We start from the raw sequence: 26,035 nt of genomic DNA on the forward strand, positions 1-26,035 counted from the left end.
AATCAAACTGCATGCTATCATTCCAACCATGAAACCACAAAGGATATATTTGATCCTGTTTGTTCGCACACTGAGATATATTCTACATCTCAATTCAAACATCTTGAAGTTATGATGCCATACACAAAATAATGTTCTTAAAGTGCAGAACTTAAAGTTTCCAAGTACCACATAAAGTCAGAGAGTGGTACAAATGAAATTCATACGTAAAACGTCAATGTTTTTGCAACAGTAAGAGACTGGGTATATGGGTTTAGTTTTCTCATCATGGAAAAAAACACAAACAACAGAATGTGGAGGGGTTTTTTTTTTATTGTGATTTCATCAAAGCATCTGACATTTTGTGTAGGTAATTAGAAATACTACTTAAGAAGAAGTCACACCGTACTGTAGGGGAATCTTCATTGTTGTTCCACTACCCTAAATGCCAGTAAGGCTGGTATATTGATTGAATACTTCATTTGAGCAAGAGCAAGAATCTCACTCGAGCTGAGAAACTCTGCTGTTGTTGATTTCTACATCAAAACACAATACCCACAACTGAATGTAAGGAGGTCATACCTGAATCCTGAGGTTTGTGGAAAAGTTAGTGAGGTACCACGGAAAATTAAAGGATCCGACTAACAGGTTTTGTCTTGTTAGTAGTCTAAAGTCTGACAATGGTTAGGCCTCTTTGCTATCGCTCTTGTCCAAAAACTATTACACACACATCAGTTAGCCACACGGTTGCACTGGCTGCATTTGCTAAAAACTACAGTGCCCCGCTGTTTTAGGATATTATTTAGCCTCTTTTACATGAAAGTGACCCATTTTAAAATATTTATTATTTATCTTCAGTAACAAATGGACTTGGCGCCGAGAGCCACAGACTTTGGAAAGCATTGAAAGACGGACTAAAGAATTGTTGGCTTTGGTCTTTGAAATGCTTTGGAGGTCACAGAAAATTGCTATTCATCCCAGGGTGTCATTTTCCCTAATGAAAAATGACCTCAAATTAAAAACAAAATAGACCACATGAATAAACAAACGGTAATCACACACATTTTATGAGTAAATTATTGGTAGAATGAGCATCAAAACCAGATTGGCACTTCACTGATTCACACAGCAACTTGCAGATTGTTCTCACTGTGACATTCAAAATAGTGAAGTGGTAACAATAGAAACACGAAGGCTCAGACCAGATAATGTGACTGATAACTTTGTTATACTATCGCCTCAAAAATTTCAGTTCTACGTTGAGTTTCCATGGAGGGGACTCTTTGACTATATGGTAGAAATATATAAATACTCGCACGCACAAAAACAGGAACACAAAGGTTTCTCTGCACTATTTTTAGACTTTCATGTTATCATAAGTTGAACTGCGTCTGTCTGTGGGGAGAGTCTTATTAATAGCAGGAGCCAAATATAAATCACTACAGCTTCATTCTTAATTTGTGACGTGCAGTTGTGACGGAAGCAGAAATTTGAGATTATATTCCACTTAATTTGATAATGATCAAGACTATTCAGTCTGTGTGTTTGTATGTAAATGTACTGTATATGTAACTGTTGTCATGTAGGTGTAGGATGATGATAAAGGGGAATTCAGTTCACTAAATACCAAATGTTGGCCTATAGTCTGAGAGGGGAATTCAGATTGCTGTGTTTATAACTGAATTATGAAGCGATTCATTCTTTTAGGAGAGTAAATACTAAATATTTTATAATTGTATGATTGTTTGCCTCCACCTTACACTAAATGACACAAACGCTGACATTCAGACACAGAAAGGGAAAATTTCCCCATATCAGATTTCTCCAAATGTCTTTTTTCCCTGAGTAACTATGTTGTGCGATTTTAGTGGTTGGTGTGCTTCTGTTTATAGGAATCCCTATTTGGGTCCTGTCTCACTTTTGACCCCTACTTTTTCCTCCGCTCAGCTTGGCCGAAGAATGAGTGGCTGAAAGGAGAGTGTGGGAGAGAGTCGAAGAGATGGGTCGACTTTTGAAAGGCGATTTTGGAAAGAAAGTTGGACAGGTGTTTGAGTGGGAGTGATAGTTAAGTGGGGCACATGAACAAGGATGGTGTGTGTGTGTGTGTGTGTGTGTGTGTGTGTGTGTGTGTGTGTGTGTGTGTGTGTGTGTGTGTGTGTGTGTGTGTGTGTGTTTCTGTGTGTGTTTCTGTGTGTGTTTCTGTGTGTGGTTGGAGAGTGATGAGACCAGACCAGCGTGATGGAAAGCCCAGCAGACTGCTAACACAAACACACCATGGGGAGAGAAAGGGAAAAGAGGGTCGAGGGCGTGGAGGTTAGAAGGTGGGGGAGGAATGATAGGGAAGGAGAATGTTTCGTGTCAGCTGTACGAGAATGACAACTGTTATTAAGATGGTGATGTTGACCAGTATTGACAGGCCTGAGGGAGTGTTTACACTACAGTCCATTATCAAGTTTTCTCAGCAGGGAACAGATCCATATTTTGTCCTCCAGACAACCCCCAATACCCTCCTGCCACCATCAGGCCAAGAGAGGAGAGACTTGGCCTGGGTAGAGTGGGTCTGTGGAATCTGCATTTCAGAGATGTTTCACACACTCAGAAAACAGTGTGGTGTGTGTTTGCGTCATTACCATAATTGAGAGTGACTGCTAAGAGGGCACAGATGGGGAGGTGTTGGCACCACCACCCCGTCTAAAATTCCCTTTTGACAAATTATGTGAATGAATGAGAGGAGAGGCGGAGCTGGCCCGGCTCCAGGCTGCTCAGCAACAGATGAGGTCAAACAGAGTAGATAAGAGACTTGCGTGAGTGTGTATGCTGGGCGAGCTTACTGCTCTGCATTGGCTCTAAGTGCTGGCACACTCACAATCACTGTTTAGGCTACGTGCCAATTAAAACATGTCTGTTTTATTTAGTAGACCTCCACCGGAGACAAGCATCTGATCTCGTCAGAGATGGTAGACTATTGTGTCTTTTGTCCTTGCTTGTCTCTGTTTTCCCCTGGCTTAAAATGTTGAGTTGTTTAGTAAGTCTTTGGCTCCTGCTCAGCGGAGCAGCCGGCAAGGCGAGGTTACTCCATGTCATTGGAATCTGTGCACAATGGACCCAAATCCCCCCCCCCCTCCTCATCCTCCTTTAGCACCAGCTTGTGAACCCCTCCACAACAGCTCTGGTTTTATTGACAACCCCCCCCCCCCCCACAGCCACCCCCCCATCATCCATCTACACAGACTTTCGGGTCCCCACACACACAGGAGCAGTCAGTGCTGTTGAACGGCTCCCTGAGGCAGCAATATAAACATAGGCGCTCAATTCAAGGCCATGGTTTGCCAGGAATGCACCCCACCACAACTTCTTGTAGTAAGCACTTTATGTCTCTCTTCCTCTCTCTCTCTCCTTATTTGTCTCTCTTCCCTTCCTCTCTAACGCAGACTAGCTCTCTGATACAGCGTCGTTGCCATGGCACCGCCTGCTTGAGTCAGTACAGCGGTTAAAACACGGTCACTCTCCTGCTTTAGTGTGGGATGTTCAGTCGGCATGCTGGCGCGCACCGGCTGAACGCAGCTCTGGTTCGTACTCGCGTGTGTAGCTCGGCTCTGCTCTGTCCCGGGATGAGACTTTGCCACCGGCTGTGAGACCAGGTCCGTCGTGGAGGGACGCGGGGACACGTCGCACACCTGCGGCCGGATGGAAATAAATGGAGGGACTTGCGCCGCAGCCGCTGTTGACGCCGCACTCTACCGATTGCCTCACCTCCTCTCCTGGTCCACGGGGGAGCGCGCTTGTAAGCTGATTTGACCCGGGGATGTGAATACCTCTCCGGGATTAGAAGGTTATTGGGTGAACGACAATGCCCCGTGGCTCGGTCCTGCTATTGTTCGTGTGGCGGCGGACGCACGGTACCCGCTCTCCCGCGGTTCATCTCCAGTAGCTGTTCAGCCTCTGCCCCTGTGTGTCCTCGCTGCTTCGCTCCGGTCTCCCTCCCAGTGTGGATAGGATAATATGACTTCCTGGCTCCGCACATACGGCAGCGTCCCACTGTGTCTCCTGCTGTGCTGCGTTGTGGTCGCTGTCTGCGCAGAAGCCTCCGATGCAGGTGAGTGAAGGCTCATTAGGGCCAAATCATCTGTGCTCTCTGAAGGGGGTCGATGGTTTCCCCAAATGTGTAACGTACGGGACTCCCCATTAGACCTTTTTATAAAGATTTTTTTTAAAGAGGCATCTTTAAGAGCATTTTAGGACTATATTGCCACACAATAGCACATGTTTTAGGCAGACTATGAACCTTTTAGCAAAAGAGTCAGGCTTATAAGTTGTTTCATCCCACAGTAACAAACTACAAATCATTTTTGAAGGGAAGCCTCTAGACCCACAATCTGGGAACCCACTGGAAGAGCCCAGCCCACACCGACCTCTTGTTTCAGCATGTATTGATCAGTCATAATTAGAAGTTAAATGCTTCACCTATTCAGGGGTTTGCCAGAGGCCAGGAGTGCTAATTGGGTCAGTGGGCAACCTGCAGCCTTTCTCTGTCCTACATTGCAGCCCTGTAGCTCACTGAAATGGCTCGGGAAAATTGGATTTCAGCAGATAAATCACTTCAATGAATCATTCATCCCACTACAGTAAGCCTGAGTCCACTTTGTGCCTTTCGCCACCTCGTAAAATTTTCAGTCTACATCATAATTTGTTTCTACTTCTGCTTTTATGCTAATGTCACAGAAAGTATCTTGCAGCATGACTGATTTGTCACAGTGTCACTTCATTAATACATTTGTTCGCATGCAGCGTTCATTGACTGACTCTAGATTTGATGTCCTCTGTGCATGTGCATGAGTGTTTATGGGTGTGAGATATGATCCATTGCACCACTCCAACATTTCAAGCACCTTTTCCCACGATCCCAGCCATTTTTACACCTAATTTCTGGCTAATATATACTGAATAGTCTCAGATGAGATGCTAAGTGGTGCTTCGATCATCAAAAGTGTTTATGAAATCTCTAAATATCCACAGGGGCTCGGCTGCATGGCTAATGAGTGTTGAAACACAAATTCTTTCATATGCTAATCACATATTCTTCTCTTCTCTTCTGTTCTCTTCTGTTCTCTTCTCTTCTCTTCTCTTCTCTTCTCTCCTCTTCTCTTCTCTTCTCTTCTGTTCTCTTCTGTTCTCTTCTGTTCTCTTCTCTCCTCTTCTCTTCTCTTCTCTTCTTTTCTCTTCTCTTCTCTTCTGTTCTCTTCTCTTCTCTTCTCTTCTCTCCTCTCCTCTTCTCTTCTCTTCTCTTCTCTTCTCTTCTCTTCTCTCCTCTCCTCTTCTCTTCTCTTCTCTTCTCTTCTCTGTCTTTCACTGTCTGTCTCGTTTTCCTTTCACTGGCTCTTTCTACCTCAGGTGACAGTGTGTGTTGGTCTCCTAGTATCACTTCTTGTACAGAGTGTCTCAGACGTGGACCACAGTGTGCCTGGTGCTTCAAGGAGGTAGGGATGTGTATGAAAGTGTGTGTTTGTGTGTGTGGCAGAGGGAAAGAAAAATGGGAACGTGGCAGGCATTCCTCAGACGACACATCACCAAAGCTTTGATGCCATCTGCAGATGTGAATATAATGTGTATGTTTGAGCCTAGTGGACTGCCCTATGACCTGTGTGAGTGTGTGTGTGTGAATATTTCCACTCGCCTGTGTGTCTGCCTGTAGCTGTGTTGGCTTTCTGGGTGTCTGTCTTGTAAAGAGCACATCCTGAATTAGCCTCGAGAAGCTGTAAACCTCCCAGCCCCACACCAGTCACAACACACACACACACACACACACACACACACAGAACTAACCTGTGGCTAGACTGGATTGTCAACATGTGTGTTTTTACAGGCATAAGGTGGTTTCCCACCCCATGAACTCTAACCTTATCTGACATCATTCAGCGGGGCCGTGCTCACTGGTGTGTGGAAGCATTCAAACACTACCTCTCTAACCTCTCACACAGACACAAACACAAACTCACAGAGCCATACACTTACAACTAAGCAGGTACAGAGCTTATCAATATGCAGGTTCACATCCTGACACTTTCATGTAATGCCAGCTGAAGAGGCAGCCCGTGTAAGGAAAGTCCCGGGAAGTCACCATGAAACTTTCTGATAGTCAGAGCTGTTACAGGACAAATTATAGCCACAGGGACAGCCTTAAATAAACCAAATTCAGTCTAGCATTCAGGTTCAAGCTGTGGTCACATATTGAGCTACATTTTCAGCTCTTATTGTAGACTGCTGCTTGGCTCTTGTGCTATTTCTGTGTGTAATTTCAATTAATTGTCCTGTTTTAGTCCTTAGCTGTGTGATCTTGTTGGTCATGTCACTCTTTAAATTGACTCATACCAATCAGGCCCATAACATGCAGTATATACATACATTTAACGGTCTACTTTTATGTTCCTAGTCACTGTATTTGTGAGTGTGTTTCTCACAGACTGAAGTACCAAAGGTCGATAATCCACTCTAAAGCTGCAAAGCATGATGCTTTTGTACTGTATTGTTGGGGTAGCTGGCTATTAGGCAGTGGAGAGGTTACCTACAGTGTATCAAGATTCTTTCAACACAGTGCTGGTCGAATTATATACTGTACTAAATCTCTTCTGTATCTGTCAGCTCTCCTACTTAGGAGGAACTTTCCTCTCCTCACTGATCAGATAGTAGGTCTGGACATGGATGAGTAAGCACAAATAGGACACTTCTTCCTGATATTCTAAAGAGTAACGTCAGAGTCACATAAGAAAAATGTAATGGCCGTCACCCCCTTGCAAATCAATGCAAACATCATAGAAATGACGGATATGAAAAATGAAACTTTATCGAGTAATTGTGAAACTAGTTTCAATTTGTTTGTTTTCTTGTGTGAGAAAGAACCAGTGTTTTCTATAAGGTTTCTCACTCCATACTTTACAGAAACCAAAGATCACAAAATAAAAGCAATGGGTGAAAGAATATATGCATTACTGGGAGTACGGGGACGTAGGAAACTTAGTCTTCTGACCCAGAAATCTTCCTGTCTGCCCTGCTTCGAACAGTGGTTCAACTAATATATAACTGTTGTACAAATGGAAAGATTAAGGTTGCATAACCCCCCAAAAAAAGAGATTTGACAGAATGTTCTGTACATTCACGATGGTCATATATTTCTCAACATCAGTACCTCTGATCTATGGGGATACATGGGACAACCTAGCATTCAACTTGACCCACTTGTTTGTGTCACTACTTCTCATTCCTGAGACACGACTATAGTGATGAGACCAAAAAAGACGGCTTATTTGTATTATCTTTACAACTGTCTGGTTGCTATTTTGTTTTCTGTGTCTTGTTTTTTAATTCGGCGCTGTTTGACCTTGTGTGACCTCAAGGACTTTCAGGATGGGTTGTGGCCAGGCCAGCGCTGCAACCTGCCAGTGAACCTGCTCAGAAGAGGCTGTGGACCGGAGTTCATGGAGCAGTCCGAGATCAAGGTGGAGGTTAACGCCACCATCAGCAGCACACAAGTCTCCCCACAAGACATCAGTATCACCCTCAGACCAGGTAAATGACAGACGACACACTCTGGCTTTGTACATGTTTGTGCCTCAAATATGACTGGATCTCCGGTTTGCACCACATTTTCTAAAAGCTGCAGATGTAAAAATTAAAGTTAACTTTTAATATATGCTATATATGTGTGTGTGTGTGTGTGTGTGTGTGTGTGTGTGTGTGTGTGTGTGTGTGTGTGTGTGTGTGTGTGTGTGTGTGTGTGTGTGTGTGTGTGTGTTTGTGTTCCTAGGTTCAGAGGCCAGCTTCATAATAGCTGTGAAGCAGATGGAGCGTTACCCTGTGGATCTGTACTACCTGGTGGATGTATCGGCTTCTATGCAGGAAAACCTGGATCATGTAGGTGTCAAAACACTCAGCTGTCATTGTTCCTTTCAGTGAGTCAGTGCTGAAGCATTTCATTATTGTTGCTGAGAAAAAAAGCATATTGTTCAAAGAACCTGTACCTCTAAACACAGAAAATGGCTTAGTACTAGATCACTGTTGAGTATAAGATGGCTATTTTAAATTTGACATTAAATAAATTGTAGAAATTTCAGAGATTTAATGCATGTATCTACTTTAAATGAGACATCTCTCAAAAATAAATACAGGTTTTTTTGTGTCACATCAGTCTGATTTTGTTTTTCTCTTTTGTTGTCATCTTCCTTTGTACCTTTCTTTACACGTATTGGCCTTTCCCGTCCTGTGCCTCCGCTTGCTGTCTGTGGTCCAGCTGAAGACAGTGGGTGTAGCCCTGTCTCTACGTATGACGGAGCACTCCTCAGACCTTTGGCTGGGTTTCGGCTCGTTCGTGGACAAACCTGTCTCCCCTTACATAAATGTCCATCCTTCCAAGATCAACAACCCCTGCAGGTAAGACACAGAATTTGTTAGTTGGGTTACTGATTTCTGACAAAAGTGGGTTAATCATCTCTATATACAGCAGCTCACTTTGTTAATGTTCTTGGTATGAATAAGATCTTTAAAACCTTCAAAGCCTGACTTGTCACATTCATCAACTAATTTTTTTCTTCTTTTAATGAGAAAAAATGAGTTGTGTGGTGATTTGGGAGATTATTTTCCTATTGGTTGCTCCTAGGTTTTGTTGACTCAGGGAGAGACTCATCAGTTGTTGCGGCAACATTGTTATGATGATGAGTTGTGCGGGGAGGAGAATGAAAAAACAGACAGGCTTTTGGCATTTGTTTACTCTGGTGGTTGTTTTGGAGCTCTGCATTCCTGAATGTTGCAATTAACATCTTTTTTTTTTTCCTGGTTTTGGACCGTCTTTGCCTCTCACCAGTGATTATGAGATCCGCTGTCGTCCAGCCCATGGCTACCACCACGTCCTAAGCATGACAGGAAATATGAGCGAGTTCACACGTGTAATCAAACGCCAGCGCATCTCCGGAAACATGGACACACCAGAGGGAGGGCTGGATGCTATGCTGCAAGCAGCTGTCTGCCAGGTTTGTATGTACAGATGCTTGGAAGTCAGGCTTACAAGAGCTAGACGTGTGAAACAAAGAGAAAGGGAGTTACCAAAACATTTTGAGACAAATACAACTCAGTTCCCTCCTAGTTTCTTGAATATGTTCAGAAAAAATGGGAGTAAAGCCCAAATTTGGTGGTAAGTCTGCATGCTGGTAAAAGAGGCATTTATTCTGGGAGAACGGTGGCAGTCTGACTCAGCACTGGATAGTGCCACTGGAATCCCACTATTTAATGACACCATTGCTGGGGTATTGCAGACGCGCACCCACGGAGTCACAGTTGCTTATACTATGGCAGGAGGGCTGAGAGTCATACCATGGGGGGGCTGAGTAACCAGCCTGGAGGGAAACACCACGGTGGTCATGACTCTAGAAATAGACTCTCCATTATGTCAGGCCTACTTATAAGCTCACTGGGTTTCCTTAAATACACACACACGTGCCCACACAGACCCATTTTTCTCAGTGTCTATGGCGCGTCACAGACATAAAGAAGGAGACTATGTGGCTGATGGAAGAATCTGGCAGAGTAACGCATTGCAGAAAGAACTGATCACCAAGGGAACCAATGTAGTTCAGATGAACAACATGTTTGAATGTGCAGATTCTTATCACACGTCTAAAGCCTTAAAATATGAAGCATACACAAAAAGTATTTTTCCACATCAGCTTGTGTGAGTGCAGCTGATGAGTGATATAAGGGAATAAAAATGGGAAAAAAAATCCTTTCCAAAATCAGAAAAGAGACATAGATCTGTGGTGGTTCAATCAGGATATGTTAGGTTTTTTAAATTTACAGCTAAACATACTATGACATCACATTGATTTCTCTCTGTCTCTCTTTCAGAGGGCGGTGGGTTGGCGAGCAGACGCCAAACGTCTGTTGCTCCTGATGACTGACCAGCCATCTCACCTCGCCCTTGACAGCCGGCTGGCAGGGATTGTCACACCACATGATGGCCTGTGTCACCTGGAGAACAACATCTACACAGGGAGCACCAGGATGGTGAGAGGAGGGAGACATTTGTAGGTGCTGAGAAGTCAGGGTCAGAAAAGCTACACTGAGGATGGAAATGTGTAAAGTAGACACACTCAGTGAAGGAGTGGAGTGAGGCTAACATCTTAAAGCTCAAATGGTCACAAAATAATGTGGACTGTGTACATTTTTACATTGGCCTGAGGTGAAATTTGTTTTGTATACTCTGAGTCTAACAGTGTTCCACTCCATTATCAGGTCTACACTTTAAGATGATACACCAAAATAAAACTTCTTAAACTTGGTATGATACATCTGAAGAAAAACCAGAAATGATTTGTAATTCAGTTTGTTGATTTCTCTTTCTCAGGACCATCCTAGTGTGGGTCAGCTGTCTGATAAGCTGCTTGAAAACCATATCTACTCCATCTTTGCTGTGGAGAAGCAGCAGTACCAGTGGTACGAGGTAATGACCGGTATCGATATTGACATGACTGACTTGTGGTGCTAGTGTAGTGTTTTTTTTCCAACATTAGGCGGAATATATTTAAAAGCGACAAAGCATTTCTTTTTCCTCACCTCCCTTTCCTTCTCTAGGAGTTGGTGCGCTTGCTACCTGGCTCCTACCTGGGAAAATTAGGCCTCTTCCATGCTCCAAACCTAATAGAGCTGGTGGTGGACTCATACAAGGTACAGAGCACTACTCCTCCTTCCTCTCCAACTTTAGATAATAACATCTTTATCACTTTTAGATCCCGTTTTTTCCCCCTCTCAGTATATTATCAGTTCGTAAGACAACAACGAGAAGGACAGGGACAAGTAAAAGGTTTGAGAGAGGAGTACAGAAGCACAGCATGAGGTGAATTCATGAGCCCACGCAGTCTGGGTTCAAAAATTTTTGAGGCAGTAGTCCGCTGATCTGCTGAGTCAACACGAACTCAGTTTTCTTTTGGCCTTGTTTGATCATGCACGCTGACCAGCAGAACATTCCTGTGAGTCTGTGATACTACAGTATGTTTCTGAAAATGCTACAGCTCATACAGTATGTATCCAGGAAATTTAGGTTTGAATGACAAGGAAACTTGTAATGCAACTTAAACTCATTGAAATTCTGAGGTCGATGGTTGGAGATGTTTTTGATTGCTGAAGGCCTAATGATACAGAAAAGCACAGATGAGAACAGAAGGTTAAGGAAGGGTAAGGCCCTCTGTGCATGAGTGAGTGTGTGTTTGAGACTAGGCGTTTGTTCAGTTGGCAGCAGTCTAGGCTATAATCTTGCCTCAGGCACAGCGCTCCATTGTTTGCTACGAGAATCTGCCGCATCCACAGATCCGGGTGCAGAGCCACGCATACATACACACAAACGGGCACATACACACCAATGCGCACATAGACCAACACACACACACACACACACACACACACACACGCGCACACAAACAGACACACGCACACACACACACACACACACACACACACACACACACACACATATGCATACACAAGTAGCAGAGCTCAAACAGAAGCTGGCATTATAGCTATCAGATCCCCGTGGAAACCATGTGTCCTAATCATGGACGAAGACAAAGATGCTATTTTTGGCCCCACCTCCTTGTTCCCTTAAACCCCCCTGTATGTCAGAATGAAAGAAAGGATGACAATGAGGGCTTTCTGGGGACTTGTGACAACTTCAATTAATGAGAGTTCTCCCTTTCTCTTTTCTCTTTCTCCTTTTGCTTCATTACTTTTCCCTCTCGCAGATTATGTTCATTAAAATTTAAATTGCCACTGTTCTTCCCGCTGTCTTTTATCTTAACCTTGCAACCACCATAATACATTGACTTCAAAGAATTTATAGATATCAGGTAGTAAATTTGAAGTTGCTTCTTCATCTCTTTCCACCCTCGCTCTACCCAGAGGTTGTTGTCAGAGGTGGCGGTAGCAGTGTCAGTGGAGGACAAGGCAGTCAGCAGGTACTGGGTGTCTGTGTCTCCTCTCTGTCCTGACGGGTCCACTGCCAAGGACCAGAGCTGCTCAGGGGTGCAGCCTGACCAGACGGTAAACACACAAACATACATCCAGTACACAAAAGTATCAGACCACACACACAAAGGATGAGTAAGAATTTAGCTAAATGTTACTTGCATTTATCTTTGAAAGAGATCCCAGAGATGTCAGAGGACATTTATTGGTTGAATAGGATTACTTTGACACATACAAACACGCAAGGGCATCACTGAGAGCTTTACGTGACAGAAAACTTTTGGTAAATAATCCGTGTTGAGCGGATTATAGGCCCTATTTAACTGGAAAACATTTCCATGTGATTTCATGACCCTTAAGTCCTATAATCCCTACCTTGCCGAATATTAAAGCATTTATGCAAACAAATAGGACATTTACTTTTAGAAGTAGGTCGTTTGACATCCACTGCAGTCATACCTGATCCATTTATCTACCAAAATAAAAGTCCTACATACTCTGCACCACTGCAAAGAGCTTTTTTTTTTGTACTTCTCGGCACTAAACAGGAGCTCATTTGTTACTAATTGGAGCATTTTGACTACATGTGGAAGTTTTCTTTCTGTTCACTCCCTAAACTGCCTATGAGACTCCTCTCCTCCTTAACCTTCGGGGGCTCTTAACTTTTTCGAACACAAAGCTGCTTAATCACTGCTCTATAGTTAGTCCATTGTACAAACTAAGTGAAGTCCAGCCATTTAATACACGGGTGGTTTAAAGTGAATTATGGAAAGTACCCACATTTACCAGAATGGTGATAAAAATCAAGCAAAAAGCCTGATGGTTGATTCAAAGCTTTGCCATGCACATAAACCATATTTTTTAAAAAGCATTCAAATTTTAGTTAGAATCCAGTTCCTTATTCGACTATTTAAGCCTTATCAGAGATTGTGATAATAATGCAATGAGAAGTAGCTCATTTAATGTCATTCCATTTGGATTTACATCTGCAATAATTTTATTTTTACTGTATGTCAGGACTTGGTGATTACAGTTTTATATTTACCTTTAATACTCCCAAATAGATCTACTTATCTATCTACTAGCAAGCCATGCTAGCTGCTCTGTGAGGCTGTACTCAGGTGCTGTGGTTCTTTGTGCTAAATGCTAATGTCAGCATGCTAACATGCTCACAATGACAATGCTAAAATGCTGATAATTAGCAAGTATAATGTTCACCATGTTCACCATCTTATTTTAGTGTTGGACCGACTAAACAAACCCACATTAAAATCCCTTAAGAATCACTCAGTAGCTGTTCTTAACTTCACTGTCTTCCCATGCAGGTTTACTTCAATGTCACCATTGGCCTGCGCTCTTGTCCTGATGACGGTGAAGATGAAGATGTACGAGCGATGGTTCGCCCTGTGGGTTACAACGAATCCACTGTCATCAAGATTCACTCTAAATGTCGCTGCAGTTGTGGACCAACCAGGCGCTGTCATGACGACAGCCAATCTCCATGTACAGGGACCCAAGACGGCGCCAATCAGGAGCAGAGACCAGATCATGGGCTGACTAACCACTCAAACACAGATTCAAACTGGAAATGCAGAGCCAATGGGTCTGATGTGGACTGCAGTGGTCGGGGAGTGTGTGAGTGCGGGAGGTGTGTGTGTGAACAGAGCAGGCTCGGGTCAGTATATGGGAAATACTGCGAGAGAGACGACTTCTCCTGCCCGTATGAAGGGGGACTTCTCTGTGGAGGTAAGGCAAACACACTTTAAAAATCTAAAGTATTATGAAATTTAGTTCATAGAGATATGATAAGAAATTAAAAAGTATTAATATGAGGAATGTTGATGCAAACCATACACAGTACAATTTTTAGTTCACTTCTCTAACAGTTCTCCTCCTGTCACTCTCTGTCCCCCTCAGGACGGGGTGTGTGTGTGTCAGGTGAATGTGTGTGTGAGGATGGCTGGACAGGCGATAGCTGCGGTTGTCCCGTCTCCAAAACGTCCTGCCTATCAGCCAGTGGCTTGTTGTGCAGCGGGCAGGGAAGATGTGTGTGTGGCAAGTGTGTGTGTGATGATCCCCGATACTCTGGAGACTTCTGTGAGAGATGTCCTGCTTGCCAAAGCACTTGCCAGTCATACTGGTACTTGTCAGTTTCTATTTGCTACCACAAAGCATGATGGGAGCTCTTACAGCCCTATTTCTAGTTGAACCTGACACATTGTTTTGTCTCTTTCTTCCAGGAAGTGTGTGGACTGCCACCTGTCTCATGGTCTCACACAAAAAGAGGCGGGACAATGCAATGGCACCTGTGCACCATTGGTGGGCTACATGGATAATGTATCAGGTAAAACCGGTTTAGACAACAGATTTGCACATGGGCTTTGCATTATTTGCATTTTTTGTGGATTTGAGGAGGTCTGATTTTACTTAGGGACTATGATGGTTTTCATGTGTGTTTAATTCAAAGCTTGTGCTCCATCTGAGCTTCCCCCTTATAAAAATTTAATTTACTATTTAACTAAGAACATACAGAGTAAGTTAACATCAGGTTGTATGGCAGCGTTTCACTGCCCCCCCCCGGTTGAAAGTTTCCACATCAAACGTCAGTGGTGGGTGTGGTTTGCTGTTGTCAGAAATGTGCTCTGTTGCACCTGTAGCCACACCCAGCAGTGATGTCACTGGGTACTCACACAACCTGGAGTACACTTCTACATTGCTGCAGCAAGATGAAGAGGTTAAACCACTGAATGTCAGAAAAAACGGGTTTTTAACTGGTGTTTAGTTCCTCTTTAAAGCTCTTTTTTTGTTAAAAACAGCTGTCTGCAGCTGCTGGGAATGATGGTCTTTGAGAAAACCAAGCTAACTAAAGGAGTGAGATAATTTTGTGGATTTGTCTTCACCAGTGACACTCTTCAAATTACAGACAGTAATTCGATCCATTGTTACAGTAGTATAAAAATATTGATTAGTGCAGCTTTAAGGATAGAAAGTAATAGCTGTTGAGCTCTTGTTTTAAGATTTTCACCAGGACTTGGAGTCTGTCTGGACTTAATAACATCTAAAACTTCAACTCTCTCTCTCTCTATCTCCACATCTCCTTTTTTTTCCATTTTAGGTCAAGGAGGGGAGATATGGATTCATTGTATGTACATCAGCAATGACAGCTGTCGCTATCGCTTTCAAACCAGCTCACAGTCTGGTCAGACCCTGCTTCGCATTAGCACAAGACCAGGTATAATTTCAATACACACACACATACACACACACACACACACACATATGCCTTCATTCGAGGTCACTTCCGTTGCTACCATTGCTGCACTACTGCACCCTGGTGTATTTGAGTCAGCAAGTCTGCTGTCAGTGTTACAGCTGTATTTTAAATTTCCCTTCAGTTCCCAGGTCACTTTCTTGATTTTCACAGCCGTACACGCACACACATACATACAATTTAAAACCCACTAGTTCACACATGACCTGGGTTACACACACACACACACACACACACACACACACACACACACACACACATTATTGCACATCCAAGAGTTACAGTTCATCCCCGCCTTCCCAATTTTTGGAACAGCACTGCTCATTGTGTGATTCCCCCCCTCTCTGACCCCTTTATCTCCTCCTAACCCACCCCCACCCCCCCCCCCCCACACCAAAGTATATAAAAAGTAGTTTAAACAAGCTCCATCTTGACCAGCTACAACAGTAATTGCTGTCACAGGAGCCATTTTTTTATGAAACAAGTACTTTTACTTTTGATGATTAACGTAAATTTTGCTGTAAATACTTTTGTGCCTTTACTTAAGTAGGATTTTGAATATAGGACTTTTACTTGTAATGGAGTATTTTTACACTTATTGGCACTTTTACCTAAGTAAAGGATCTGAATACTTCTTCCACCACTGCTGCTCTTCTTCATCTACATTCTTGGGGACCAATTTTAGTTTTAGACCTTAAGAGGGAGGATATTTTTAGAAATTGAGGACAGTTTGTTCTGTCCCTCACTATCTTCAAAGGGTTGATTGAGGATTAAAACTTGGTTTTAGATTTAAATGAGGGTTGGAATTAGGATAAGGACTGGGGTTAGGCATGTATTTTGTGATGGTTGAGGTTAATGTTACAGGCCAGGAAAAGCGATATATCAACAAGAGTGCTAACAAGTATAGATATACAAAACTTTGAGTGTGTGTGTGTGGGTTTTGTGTGTGGATAGGGTCATGAGGAGTCTCTGCACCTGCAAACTATATATATTTTGCTTCGACTGCACATTTTAGTGTGTATTTGAGTGTGTGTTCAGATTCCGTGTAACAGTGTCCCAGTTCTCCACAATGAAACCTCATACGTGTGTTTATGTGTGTGTCCACAGAGTGTGCCAGCACTAGCCGCCTGGTAGGAACATTCCTCAGTGTGTGTGCTCTCACCGTGCTGTGTGGGTTGGTGGTGGTCGCCATGTCTCGGTTGCTTCTACAGAAAAAATCCTGGTCACCAGGGGACGCTGCTGAGGATGGAGTTTATCACTGCACTGGAAAGGTTAGCTCTCAAAAATCCAGGATGTAGGGTGGCATCTGGACTGCAGGGTTTTCTTGAAGGGAAGCGGAAGTGTCCCTGGAGCCCTTAGAGGCTTTAGGGACCCCTTAATTCTATAGGATATTTTTGTAAATGTCAGGTGTCCGCTAGAACCAGGGGTGAGAAATTTGAGACTGCTGTTAGAGGTACAGCTGTATTTTACATTTCCTCTCAACTCCCAGCTCGCCATCTACAGCGTCCAGAATTGTGACCTTAGAGTGATGTACAGCACCTTTGAGAAGAAGGAAAAAATATAAATTTGAACAAATGGGGGCTTTCTGGAGATATGTGTGCCTAGACTGGTTTGGTTTACATTAACTGGGGGTTTTGCAAGTGTTGAAAGGCTGTACCCACTTCCTCAAGGATTACATAATGTAATAAATGGTAACCATCCTCTTCTTAGGTTGAACATTATGAAATCCGCCTATTATTAAAGGGACCCCGCACTTATTTTATGTAAAATTCAAACGACTACACCGCCTGGGAAAACAGTTGTACAACATCCTCTGTGGCTCTGGAGAAGCTTTGTCAAGTCTGAAAAAATGGTCCAAATGACATCAGTTGCATAATCCTAGTTTGGGCAACAAATTTTTAACAGAGAATATAATGGATATAGTTTTAATATTGTCAAAGCATGGTGTTTTTAGTTTTAACATGACCAACTCTGCAATCATACAACCAATTTTGAGTTGTCAAATGATGTGAACACTCACAGGTCGTAAACGTGGCAGCCTTTTTTCCATCACTGCCATCCATCCCATGTCACGTGAACGAGGCACTTTCAAAACATGGTACTTAGTTGCTTTATGGGCAGTGTAGGATTCGGTCTTTGTGAACTAAAGGTCAGGATGTCTCAGCCTCTCATGAGTCCCCACATTTGTAGAAATGCAACACTAAATTGAATATCATGTTGTACTTGTGTGGATGCATGTGCGTATGTGTACGGGCGAGTATTACTCACGGCAAATTTCTGTCACCCTTCAGGATCTGTCATACATTCCTACAACCAATGAGAAGACGGTTACCTACAGGAGGGACCATCCACCTGACTGTCTCATGGAGATGCACATTCAGGTTCCCAAGATGCCCCTTGGTGACCCCTGGTAGTGCTAGCCAGAGGTCAGAGGTCATGGTCCAAAGGAAGTCAGTAGAGACATATAGAAGAGGGGCTGGACTAAAGGCTTCTTTTCTGTCCAGTTACCCTTCCTAAAACGTCTACCAGCTGTATGTGGAATGGAAACACATTTGTAAAGTGAACTGACCAAACCCTCATAAGCTGTGTGACTAATGTGACCAGTATCCTGGAAATTGAGATGACAGCAAAGAGCACAAGTCCCCCACCTCTTCTTCCTCTGTAGCAGCAGCGAGGCTATTTCTCCTACAGGGTAAAGGGTGATCCTTCCTTACTTTTTAGCCATGCAGCAATTACTGCTCTAACTTATGAATGCATGTGTGTGTGTGCGCATGTGTGTGTGTGTGTGCTTGTGTGTGTGTGTGTGTGTGTGTGTGTGTGTGTGTGTGTGTGTGTGTGGTGCAGGTAGATGCGTTTATGCTCTATCTAGGCTTACTATTTATAATTTTAAAGTAAAAACACTACATATTTTAGTCTCATGTGACTGTGTGACACTCCAACGTTTCAATTGTACTGTCTACCTGTCCTAGTCTGCCTCCTTGTGGCCAGCTTGAGGTATGAAATTTTTCTCTCAAATAATACTGTCTACACATTGCTGACCTCAGCTGTATTGTCTTGGGATGTAGTTCATGAAGCACACCAGTGACTCTGTATCCTCTTTTATGTTTTTCTTTGTGTAGATTTTCAGTCATTTGTGTCATATCTGGTCTTATAGTATCTTTTAAATGTTTCTTCTTTGCATTTTGTTTTTGTTAACCGATCAACTGCATTGCAAATTAGTGTTATTTTATAGTATTTTTCTATCATGATAAGTGAGAATATAGTTTCATATGATTGTAAATTGTTAATAATCTGGTTAGACTTGCACTAGAACAATTGTTTTGCATTATACTACTGAAAACTTCGGGGTCTCTGGGGCGAGAGAACTGTAATGGTGGGTCTGAAATGATTTGATTCCTATATGTTGGGCATTAGAAGGCAACTAAGTGCATTTGAAGCTAATGTAACAAAACCACAACACTGGAATGACAATGGACTGAAAATCCATAGGTAAAATACAGACATACCGATAATTAATGGCAACTGCATCATCAAACGCCTGAACACGTGACCTCTATAACAGAGACAGAACTCTGTGTGCATGCATCTGCTGATCATCCCAGAGGCATAACTGCTGAGAAATGTAGATAAACTGACACGCTTAGACTCTGAGACCAGCTCCTGGGCAAAGGTACGAATCAGCTCCAAAGGTACTGAGATTGGAGGTGGAGTTACACTCCTCACACTCCTCATGCACTAGATCCTCTGGATCCAGAGTGCCAGTTGCATGGCATCTTGTGAGACTTTTGCTTGCCTATTCCTGTTCCTTTTTTTTGTGATCCTTATTTAACGCAATATTGTTTACAGCAATAGCTGCTCTATTTTTCTGTAAGTCAGGAACACTAATGATTATTTATTGTGATTTTATTATTTTTTTTCTTTTATTTTGTTATGTTAATTGTGTTATTTTATGACAAGGCTACTTGAGTAACTGGTAGTAAGTACTGGTGTGTGTTTATGAAGTGTGGTCTCTATTCCTAACCATGAGAATAATTCAGCAATAAGTAATAATCATCTCATCTTACCGGGCACTCAGTTCGGGGTAACAACAGCACTTTTTTTTGTAGTTTTGCTGTCAATTAATGTGACTAGTTGTGTAGCACGAATTATTTCATCAAAATAAAAATGTGCAAGATTTTTTAATCATTTCTTGAGTTCTGTGACTTTTCTGTACCAACAGATCTACACTTGTCTTGAATTTGTTTTTCTTTAAACAAAAAAACTTTGAAATCTGGTAGGCCTGATTTATATTAGCGTGGCAAAACACATGAATAATTCAACAAACATTTATTACTGCGACAGTCTTATTTGAAGCAAGACCAGTGTCTCATTTATGATTATACCGTCATTGTTTTCAGTTCAGTTGAATTCATGGTCTTGTGTAGACCATGCGAAGATTTTTTTTTTCATATTTTGTGTTTCAACAAAATGGACAAAAGATCAAGGTGTGACCAACTTTTGCATTCAGCTTTAGCATCCAGAACCCATGTGGTCAAAAACAAAACAGGTAACTGTATAAACTCAACACTAGGTGGAGATACACACCAAAGCAACTGAGGTAAGTCTTACTGATCACTATTACCATTTGTAGCAAATGGCAACTCTGCTGGTATTACAGTGAGTGAGTAAATTGCAGGGATAACTAAGCCTGATATTATTCTTTATCGCCAAAGCAGGACAGAACTAAAATAATTTCTATACCTTGATCAGGCAAGTTTAATTTTTACAAGCCTGTTATAGGCCTCAGTTACACATCAACTCAACACAATTATTACTTCAAGTTGTAATTTACTAGATTTAATGGCACATCTCTGTACTAATACTATCTAGGCCCACACCCAAAATGAATCAATCAACTCCTAACACCCCTTAAAAAAAAAAAAAAAAAAAAAAAAAAAGGCTGAATAGATAAACTTCATGTGCCTGATAGAAAAGTTCTGAAGTAGAGTGTGATAAATGGTAATAGGAGTAATTGATTCTGGTTAGATTTGCCTGGTCAAGGTGGACATTATATATTAGTTATTCACTGTTTTATATTTGCAATTCTAGGAAAAAAGACTCTTTAGTAACAAATTATAAAATACAAAAAATGCTTTGGCTAAATCATACGCTTAGCAGGCCCAACAAGAAACGGAAAATGTACCAAAATTGTCCTATTTGACCGATACCAGTTATGATCATGACTAACAAGGAGAGCTCAATTATAACAAGTTCATTCAACGCAATATAGTTTTAGATAATCTGTAACGGTAATGGCATAACCTTAAATTAAAGAGAAAAAAAAAGAACTGTGCCATGATGTTGAAGGAAAAAAAGAGAATGAATAACAGGCTACTTGTTTCAGTCTAAATCCAAATGTGTGTGTGTAGAATAAATTAGGCGCGTATAACATATCTTCAAACAACACAAGTTTGATAAACTGTAGAGTAAAAAATTTATTGTTTAAGAAGGCTACAGATAACCTATTTGAGGTAAGGACACAGTGTTCATCCACAGCTGAAGTTCATGATAAAGTGCCATTTCAGTTTCGAGGTGTCCAGCTGATCACACTCCATGCAGGCTGGTGCGGCGTAATCAAATGTCCACGCGTTGCTTTGTTCATATCTCGCTTTGTGGACTACTCCACCGCCCTCTGCCCCTCGCTGCTCTCGGCAGTCTCGCGCAGGTGCAGCCCGGGAGACTGGCTCGGGCTACCGGATAGGCTGTTGTCCGTGTCGCTGTTCCCTTTACGGAGTCCCGGTTCCCCGGCGTCCTCGGAGCCCTCCGCGCTGTGGGTCCTCACGTGCTTGCTGAGGTGGTCGGAGCGCATGAAGCGTTTGTGGCAAATCGAGCACTCGAAGCGCTTCTCTCCGGTGTGCGTGCGCAAGTGTCGCTGGAGCTCGTCGGAGCGCGTGAAGCGCTTCCCGCAGAAGAGCCAGTTGCAGACAAACGGCCTCTCCCCGGTGTGCCAGCGCAGGTGGGCCTTCAGGTGCGAGGTCTTGCCGTAGACCTTGCCACAACCCGGGATGTGACAGTTGTGAAGGCCCCTCCGACGCGGGCTCGCGCCCCCCTGGCCAAGGCTCTCAGCCTCCTGGCAGTTCGGGCAGTCACAGGTGGCTCTGCCGGAGTAGCGTCGTGAGGAGGAGCGGGAAGATGCGGGCAGGGAGACGACGGGGGCTCCTGTCAGTGCCGGTGCCCCCGCCGTCGTAGACTCCGTGTAGGGGGCCGGGACAGGTGGCCTGAAGCCGTCAAACAGGTGCTGTGTGGCGGGGAGCAAGTGCTGAGAAGCACCGGGGCTGAAGGCGGAGCTGTAGTCATTGCTGTAGCCGCTCAGAGGAGAAGATAACCCGGCCGCGCTCTGGGCGTCCACCCAGCTGGTGCCCATGTCCCACCAAGAAGAAGACCCGTTACCGACCTCTCCCACGGGTTTGAACCACGATTCATAGGGGTGCGCGTGCATCCTCGGATATATCCCCGCAATGCCCTCCACCGAGGAGGGGAATTTAGTTAGAAACACGGACCGCTGTGCGTGTGTAGGCTCGGAAACATTGTGGTCTGATGACACAGCCGTCTGGTACACCGAAAAATCATTTCCAAAAGGAGAGTTGGCAGTGGTCACCGAGAACGCGCTGGAGGTCTCCGTCACGCCGGTCCCGCTGCCAGCAGGAGCCCCAAGCGAGCTGAGGCGGACACCCAAGCCGCTGGTGCCGGGGGCGCCCCCCCTCCACGGGTGAAAGCCCTTGACGAGACCCGGGGCTCCATCGGAAAGAGCAGGGGAGCACGACGGGCTGGGCTCGCCGATTCTGCTGCAGGTGGCGGCCAGCATGGCCAGCGGGGTGCTGCCCAGCCGGGGTTCCTCCTGTGGGGGACACATAGACATGCAGACCTGTCACTCCGGAGTCGGGGCTAAACATGGTGTGCGTAAATACGCGCAAAGCGTTAGGTATCCAGTAAATCTAGTGTGTTTGTCACACACTTCGCAAAACTTTGGAACTCAAATACTAAATCCAAGTGATGTAAATTACTAATTTGATGTGGTTTGCGCCTCTGACTTGGATCAAGCGGCGACGAATGGAGGAACCTATCCAAGTGTTTTGTCTACTAACAGCACCACCAGTACATGCAGGTAAACCTTTGCATATTATGAGTAAAAATAAAATGGATAAGCCTATTAACTACGGTGAGAGGTTTTTTTTTAAAATAAACAATATGCTCAACTGTCCATCTTCCATTCACTTAAACCGCAGGACACTGACAGGATCAGTGAAAACAACTGCTATCGGATTAATAAAGAATCTTTATTCTGTAAACTATGACAGAAAAAAAATCTATGAATGTTATTTATTATTACAGCTACACTACGGGAGGTAAAACACCTCGGAGCATTAAGTTGACTGCGACGAGACCATTACAACCATAAACCATAAGCGATTATTTTAGCAATTTCTCGGTAAAAGATGTTTTAGCAAATAAATGGTAGGACTCACCCCTAATAATGTAGCAGCCATGGGCTGTGCTGTACTATCTTCGGCCGAGATGTGTGTGTGTGTGTATGTGTGTGAGAGAGAGAGAGAGTGTGTGTGTGTGTATGTGTATATGTGTGTGTGTGTGTGTGTGTGTGTGTGTGTGTTGCGTGCGAGAGCGCGCGCGCGTCTGTGTCTGTACTCGCGATGACTGTCCGTGATGAGTGTGTGTTTCCTCTCTGACTGCTGTAGTAGTTGTAGCTTCTCCGTGGCTTTGAAGTGCCGCTGAGAGCCCGGGGACCAATCAGAAGCCAGCTCCGACCGTCTCTTAATAATTGCGCTCGGGGTAGTCGCAAGTGTCCGACGTGAAGTCTCGCGAGGGCTGCGCCTCCACACCGCAACAAGTAGGAGACAATATGAAGTTAGAGGCAAGAAATCCAGGGACCGGAGAGGCGCTGGTTAACCAGAGAAGTCGACTAACTGGCCATGTTTCCAACTGAATTGTTTTTATTGTATTAGCAAATGTTCATTGTTTATTTGTTAATACTAGACGTTTTATCACAATTTATTTACCTATTTAGAGAGCTCAAACATCCACAAGGCTCGATTACGGACCAGGGAAAGTACACAAAATGCGAAAGCCCCAGGGGACCTTGATAAAATAAAATAAAATCAGGAATTTAAATTTGTGTGCAAATATGACGCCAAAAATTAAACCAACAAAAAAAAGGTGACATTTGAAAACTCAAGGGCAACAGCACTTTCCAGAATGAGGGACAACTTGCTGTGGACAGTTTAGACAGTTTTGTTTAATTTGTTTTAAAGTAAAGGTCTTGAGAAATTTTAGGGTCTTGATAATTTAAAGCAACCTGATGTCACAGACAGAAAGGCTTTGTTTTCGCCACACAGCCCGTTGTTTTGAAGCCACGCAAAGGGAGAGGCCGATGAATGAGAGGCTGTCCCCGTCCGTCCCATCCCGTCCCTGGGGCGTATGCAGTCAGCCCTGAAGGAGGAGAGGGAGGACACTACCACTGCCTCCGCAGTTTCATCTCATTCAACTGAAATGAGATGTGTTTTCAAAAAAAAACAAACAAAAAACACCTCTTTCTTTGCTTTTCAGCCAAAATCAGACTCAGACTATACACACCGTGATTGAAAACTTTTATGACCTGAATGTTAAGAGGGAAATAGTTAATCCTATTTTCAAATCACGGATGGTTAGCCAATATGATGACGCACACCCTAGGGATATCCCAGAATGATCTTAATATAACTTATGAGCAAAACCACAGGAGGAGCATTTCATTTGAATTTCAAATTTAATAAAACAGCAAGGTTTAATCAATTTCCTTCATTTGTGTGGTATTAACTGCTTCCCTGTCCTTTCTTCATCTCTCTTGTTCTATGAGTAGCTGGAATGAATTCAGCCAGACACACACAGATGGAAAAGTTAATCACATTCCTCATTCACTCAAACCCCCTTCACGCGCATGCACGCACACACACGCACACACACACCGACCAACCTACTGTTTACACCATGTGATTGATAGTATGTAAGATTAATTTTGGTGATGCTGTGCAAAGCAAAACGCTTTACTCCATCAGAAAGCTTGAATTTCATAGTCTATTCTCTAAAAATGTTTTAGGAGGTATTTTTCAAAATTAATAAAGATGGGGAAGAGTGTGTAGGCATTGTGCTTTATTCTACCTTACTTTAGATAATGTTTTGTGGCTAAAGCAAGGTGTATGGAGGTACCTCTAATGTCTGAAATACAGTTGCAATAAATTTTGTGCTCGGGGCTCAATATCACATTCTTCTAAACAGAGGTTGTCTGTATTTCAGTAAAATATGTTTTATGAGGTTATGATTTTGTTGATCTTAATCTGTGGGCTTTAAAAGTCACCATCCCTACTTTGTGCAACAGACAGCTAGCCAACTACACAGCTGAAACAAGGGAACCATGTCAAATGAAAGCTGTATGCCGTGAGCAGCCCTGGCTAAAGCTCAAAGTAAATTGACCAATTTTTTCCTGTTTTTTTTTCCCCACAGATATTTTCTGTAAATGAAAAACCTCACGTTTAAATATCCAGTTTAATGAAGCAACATCTTGATAACTCAGTTTTTTATTCCGACATAACTAAGTAAGGCAGTGGCTAAACTGAGTCATGAGTCATAATCTCCTGACAAAGCTAACTAGCTTAGCAAAACTTGAAGAAAGTGGAATTTTTACAATTTGGTGTTGGTTGATCCACCTTTAAATCACACAATTAAATGTAACCCCTTAACTTGTAAATAAATATTGATTTGAATATTAATGGTAGATGGACAGACAGACACCTAGAAAAACATAGATGCATTTAATTCCTCTAAGGTATAGAAGAATATAGGGACACTGATTAAAATGGACAAAAATTTTAGCTACCTCTCCTGCACAGGTGCAGGTTCACTCTTAATTCACGTTAATGTGAGTATATGTAGGTTCAAGTGTCTCTGTATTTATGTATGCGAATGTCTTTGCGTTCATATGTATATAGTTGTATTTTTTAATATGCTCTGAAGACTATCTAAAGGCAGAATTCAGTATCTGCATTTTTTTTTAGGTGTTATGTAGGTTAAAAAGCCATAAAATGAAGGCTTCACAGCCTTTTTATCTTCTACGTAGTTCGCCAGCCAGCCTGAAAACTTCAGACCTCTTCCATTCAACCTCACTGCTTTGTAGTTACTGCTCTCACCTTTATAGGCAAGTACTGTCCACAGCAGTTATTACCCTATCAGATAATTTGAGTTTGGAGATTTTGAAAGGACTTTTAAAAGTCAGATTAAAATGTGGTCTATTATAGATCTATTCTGGTCTCATTTTGGAAAGCGTCCAACACTAATACACACCTCCCAGTGGACTGGACAAAATCAAAGGGTCCCACGCTGGCCCGTTTGCCCCACAGCCTCAGGCTTGGCCAAATGCACAGGTGGAGTTTACAGTAGGCCATCATCCCTTTAACCTGATCGCCATCCTCACGAGCCACCCAAACAGCTGTCCCTCTTTTAGAAGCATTCTTTTCCCACACTGAAAGTGTGTGTGTGTGTGTGTGTGTGTGTGTGTGTGTGTGTTTCTGTTTATATATGTCTGTGTGTGCTTTAAAGGCCCCCAATGAAACCCTGTCCGAGCCCCAACCTGTTCCTTTAGCAATGATAATGACCACATTATTACGCGCCATCGAACGTCAACAACAGAAGATTGTCGTCTGCCTTCCAATCACTTTGTGGGCGCTGAGACAGAAAAAGCAGCAAGAAAAGAGT

General features: G+C 43.1%; 2 protein-coding genes across 2 annotated transcripts; one reads left to right on the forward strand and one right to left on the reverse strand.

Annotated features, from left to right (window-relative positions):
* Window positions 1-3,723: 3,723 nt before the first annotated feature.
* itgb8 (integrin, beta 8) lies at window positions 3,724-19,413 on the forward strand. Its single transcript, XM_040122737.1, has 16 exons — window positions 3,724-4,075; window positions 5,371-5,456; window positions 7,371-7,542; window positions 7,781-7,887; window positions 8,264-8,403; window positions 8,834-8,999; window positions 9,871-10,029; window positions 10,370-10,465; window positions 10,597-10,689; window positions 11,917-12,057; window positions 13,308-13,728; window positions 13,900-14,122; window positions 14,223-14,326; window positions 15,098-15,214; window positions 16,361-16,524; window positions 17,545-19,413. The coding sequence occupies exons 1-16, from the start codon at window positions 3,982-3,984 to the stop codon at window positions 17,665-17,667; spliced, it is 2,406 nt and encodes an 801-aa protein (XP_039978671.1). The 5' UTR covers window positions 3,724-3,981; the 3' UTR covers window positions 17,668-19,413.
* A 1,496-nt stretch (window positions 19,414-20,909) lies between these two features.
* On the reverse strand, window positions 20,910-22,895 carry sp8a (sp8 transcription factor a). Its single transcript, XM_040122226.1, has 2 exons — window positions 22,759-22,895; window positions 20,910-22,130 (listed from the first exon to the last, which is right to left on the reverse strand). Exons 1-2 carry the CDS (start codon window positions 22,777-22,779, stop codon window positions 20,910-20,912), a joined length of 1,242 nt encoding a protein of 413 aa, XP_039978160.1. The 5' UTR covers window positions 22,780-22,895.
* Between the last annotated feature and the right edge of the window lie 3,140 nt (window positions 22,896-26,035).

The sequence above is a fragment of the Xiphias gladius genome, chromosome 24, assembly GCF_016859285.1.
Source record: "Xiphias gladius isolate SHS-SW01 ecotype Sanya breed wild chromosome 24, ASM1685928v1, whole genome shotgun sequence".
In the NCBI taxonomy this organism is placed as follows: Eukaryota; Metazoa; Chordata; class Actinopteri; order Istiophoriformes; family Xiphiidae; genus Xiphias; species Xiphias gladius.